This window comes from Haplochromis burtoni, unplaced genomic scaffold (assembly GCF_018398535.1).
Source record: "Haplochromis burtoni strain Fernald_Lab_line unplaced genomic scaffold, NCSU_Asbu1 Contig_597, whole genome shotgun sequence".
NCBI lineage: Eukaryota > Metazoa > Chordata > Actinopteri > Cichliformes > Cichlidae > Haplochromis > Haplochromis burtoni.
In genome coordinates this window covers 129,559-134,120 of record NW_024582958.1, presented here as the reverse complement: position 1 = coordinate 134,120, position 4,562 = coordinate 129,559, and the positions used below count along the sequence as shown (strand labels likewise).

Sequence of the window (4,562 nt, the reverse complement as noted above, 5' to 3'; positions counted from 1 at the left end):
GTCTACAGGACAGAAATCTGACAGGAAGCATCTGCAGGAGCAGTACTGCTGCACTGAAGACAACACTGTGATGACATGTTCACCAGATGCATTCAGTGTGAACTGGTTGGATCGTATTAAGAGTCTTTTTAATTAGATGCACTCATCCACATCTTATGGTCTTTTCTGTGTCAGTTTCTTAAAAACTGGTCCAGAAACATGAAACCATTTTATTGTTTTTATCTGTGGAGCTCAGATGTAAAAAGAAACCCACACAGGACTCATGTTGAACATATGTTTGAGTTTAATTACAATCACAGATGCTTCCAGTAGTTCAAAGTAGCCTTCAGTCTCTCAGCCAGTTTCACTTCTTTCTTAACTTTTTATATCAATGTCATTTAAAACATAATGACTTAAATTTGTTGCTGGTATGTGACTGAAGCAGAGTCACATGTGATAACATCAACTGCTCTTTCAGGAGCTCACAGGTGGAAGTGAGTTTTAATTAGCAGGCGTGATTAAAACGAATGAACTGTGAAAATGAAGGAAAAATAAAACTTCAATCAATGAGCACTTTATCTGCAGAGGATCGACTCATCTGCTTCTCAGTGACATTTAGAGATTATATACAAAACACAAAGGTAATAAGAAATAGACAAACTGAATGTCCATTATGTCTACATCCTTCACAGATACACTCAGTCATGTTTTTTAAATATATATTTTCATTTTCCTCTTCATCCAACAAAGTTGACCCTGTTGATGTGGTTGCAGCATTTTCAGTGTGACAAACTTTCCCTCCTTGAAGTGACTTCTTCCTCCTTATAAACAGTGCAGCTGCATAGTGATTGAAACCAGCACCACACTGAGCCAGTTTTATAAATGTGAAAAAAGGAAAAGGCCATCCCTAAGATGAGAATCCCATCAGCTTACACTGCTGTGTATAACTCCTGGCCTCTCATCAATAGTCATAACAACTTGTATATTAACGATCAGATGAACAGAATCAACTTTCTGGGATTTGCTTACCTGGATTATTGAGCATGCATCTCTTAGTTGTTTCAAAGGACAAAAACATTGAAAGTTTTAAAGAGTAAAATGAAAATGTTGAATAGAATGAAATTAATAAAACAAAGATGAAAGAGAGGAAGAAAATGGTTTGTGTTCCTGTGTCCTGACTGGTTGTAGCACATAAGTGTAGATGAATGTCTATGATAACAATAAATCAGAAACAGATAAAGAGTGATGTAAATCAGATGATTTGTGGGAAACTCCAAAGACTGCAGGGTTTACTGATGCACTTTAGAGAATAAAGTTTGTTCTACCAGATGACAAGTTTTAACAACCTATAAAATTAGACGTTAAAACTCAGCTACAAACATGTGTGTGTACATACACAGATATATAGACAGATTGATGTTTTTGTTGTTATTTTTATTTTATTACAAAGTTTTCATTTCTGACCAGTGATCCTGAACTCATGCCTGATGGTCCAAATACTACTGTTAGATCAAAGCTGCTGGTATTTTACAGAAATCAGTAATCAGCGGTAAAATGTCGCCCCTGTGGAAGTAGTTTAAGTTAACGACTGAAAAGGACTTGCCTTTAACTTTCTGCTGCATGATCACTTTACTGGGACCACAGCGTCATTCGATCTGCACTGCAGTTAGCTCATCTTTAATAAACCCACCCAATTAAAATCCAGGGGCATGTTCAAATGATTAAATAGTTTTGCTCAGGAACGTTCCTAACTAAGAGAAGTGACCTGGAAGTGTCTGTATGGTAACAGGTACAAATGCTCTAGGTGCTTAGCAAAAGAGCTTGAGTGCTGTCTTTATAACCTCCTTTAACAGCGAATATACTGAACCATCATTTATGAAAGGAGAGGAGAAATATCATCCCAACAGCCATCTTATTATTCAATTAACAAAGCCAATGAAGTTAGCTTTGTTAATTGTACTGACAGTACACTGTCTTAGATGGTATAAAGTTTGTCTGAAGGTTAAATTCAGTGAATGGATCTAAGAGCCATCAGCTAAAAATCATATTAATCTCTGCTTCACTTGCTGTAACCCAAAAGCAGACACAATACACAGAATCTAACAGGTTTATTTGTGGGCAGGAAACAACAGAATATAAGGAACATCATAGGGCAGGATGTGTGAAGTGGAGGAGAGTAGAGTTAGTAATGTAGCGCCAGCTTGTTGTTGGTATTGTGTGATATGAACAGCAGGGTTTGTCTTGTTTATTTCACAAGGGAGAGCACTGGAGGGGAGATCCATGGGAGTCGCGATGGAGGGGAAACTTCCAGAGGCGGGCCGCTGCTCCGAGAGGGAAAGTTCGCCAACACCCACAGACATGACAGTTTCTGAGAGGCTACACGTAAGCTGAACTGCTGAGAGGAAATCAGCTGGTTTACAGGAACTCGTGGTTGTTGTGTAAACACTCTGTCACTGCTGTAAAATCAGCTGATAAGAGGTTTAAAGTCTCCTGTCAGGTGTGTGATGGACAGTTTTAAGATTCTTCTAATTCTCTGTGATGACCTTAATGAATTAAAAAGGTTCATATCATCATATTCTGTCTCTAATTGTTCTAGTTGTTCAACTTAACTTGTGTCCATAAATGACTCTTGTTATTCTTCTTGGTCTAAACCCAGGCAGACTGCTGCTGTGCTCTGTGTTGTTGTCCGATCTGTTTCCAAAGGTAAAGTAAATCCTCACAAAGACAAACTGTTTGTGTGAAAATAGATTTATTTCAGACTTATGTATTAATCTGGTGTCAGTGGTTGATGTAAATTATTATAATTTTAAAATGACTCCCTGTATGTTCACATCTCCCTGAATGCAGTTGTGACTGTGAGGTAGACTCCTGCTTACAGAGCTGACACGAGGAAGAGATTGAATTCTGTGTCTTATCTTTTATGAAGAAGTGGAAACATGTACCATGATTTCAAGACCCCAAAGAGCTAAACTAGCAAAAACCTAGAAAATGAACAACCTCTACTGTGTTTGTATCTCTGCCTTCACAGGTTGGTATGAATGAGCCTCACAGAGCTGCTGCTGGAACCTTAATTTGTTTACTTTCATAGAGTGAGAATGGCTGTTAAAAACAAAAACTACTGATAATATAAATAATCCACATGACGCAGTGAATTTTACTTTAAGATTTTTTTTCTTTCGTTTCCTTTGTGTAAATAACGGGGATTACCCTGGTGTCTGTGCTTTCACTTTCGTGTTTTTATTTGCCTGTGATCTTGATTCAGGCTACATAAAGATCGCTGAACACCTCACATGATCAGACTCCTTCACACACTCACTTGTGCTCTCCAAAGCAGGTAAGGAAACAGTCTGATTCAGACTGAAAGTTTAACGTCTTCATGTGCGGTGATTGTTGTTGCTGCTTTCATTGGTGATCTATGTGATCCACTCTGTACATGCTTTATATCATAGTTGGATTATTGATCAGCAGACGTTATGAAGGCTTCAGTTTAACAAGCTGGTGACATCAAATTGTTCACAGAGGTTTTCTGTCATTCAACTAAACTCAAAAATCAGGTGGACAAAATAATAGAAACAGTGTAAATCTGAGTGGGCGTGTCTTTGTTCACTTTGAAGGTCTTTAAAACAGAATAATATCACTGTGCTACAGCTACACTTGACTTTGGTTCTTCTTCAGGTCGCAGGAGGAGGAGCTGCTTTGTGTTCCTGAGCTGATCATCGACTGAATATGGACAAAGACGAACTCGAACTCATCATGGCTCTGAGAGCCATGGCTTTTTTAGAGGCGATGGAAATGCAAGCGGAAATTCTGTGAGTCTCTCACGAACAAATTTATTTAGAAGATAATAAAGATTTTCATATTTCAGTCACTGTACAATGAAGAAAACTATTTAAATTAATTGTGTCTAAATCCACTTTTTGAATGGGGCTTTTTGAACATTATGGGGTGGTGGAGATTTGAAGCTGTGACAGAAATCAAATGAACATGAATCCAGTTTTAAAAGAAAAAGTAGAAAGAGAGCTGAGTGATAAACCTGAGGTCATACCTGCCTCCATTTTATTTTTTACATGAAATCCTTCCTCACAGAGTTTGTTATAATTATAGCAAATCTTCTGTTAATAGGATGTAGAGTTAAGATGAACCTGCAGGTATTTTATCTGTGGTTCACTGCAGAAGTTGTAGTGATTAGAAGTGAAACTCAGCTAAAGTCAAACTCTATAGTGACAGGCTGGACATGCTGTCTGTCACAGGGTGGCAGAAAACTTTTATGATTAAAAATATCACAACAGATCTGCATATGTGTGCTCATATATGACCTCACTCTCTTTAGTATCACAGTGATCCAGTCAAAGCTTTCTGCACTTGCTAAAAAAATATTTATTTTTATTTTGGTTGTTTTATAAAAGGAAAAGGCTGGCTGCTGCATGTCGCCCTGAAAGTCCCAGGAGCTCTGCTGAAAGGAAAAGATTAATAAAACTTGCAATAGAGAACTGCAAAGACGAAACTGTCCTGCAGTGGCTGAGAGAAAATTCAGAGTCTGGCACCTTCAGAAAACTCTCAGACATGTTTGATTTTCTGAAAAG

General features: G+C 37.9%; 1 protein-coding gene across 1 annotated transcript; it reads left to right on the top strand.

Moving 5' to 3' along the window:
- Positions 1–353: 353 nt before the first annotated feature.
- LOC102305068 lies at positions 354–4,562 on the top strand (the record flags this gene model as incomplete). Its single annotated transcript, XM_042214661.1, is given in 3 exon segments — positions 354–3,313; positions 3,655–3,788; positions 4,386–4,562. Coding segments are annotated over 2 exon segments (260 nt in total), but the record flags the coding sequence as incomplete, so codon positions are not given.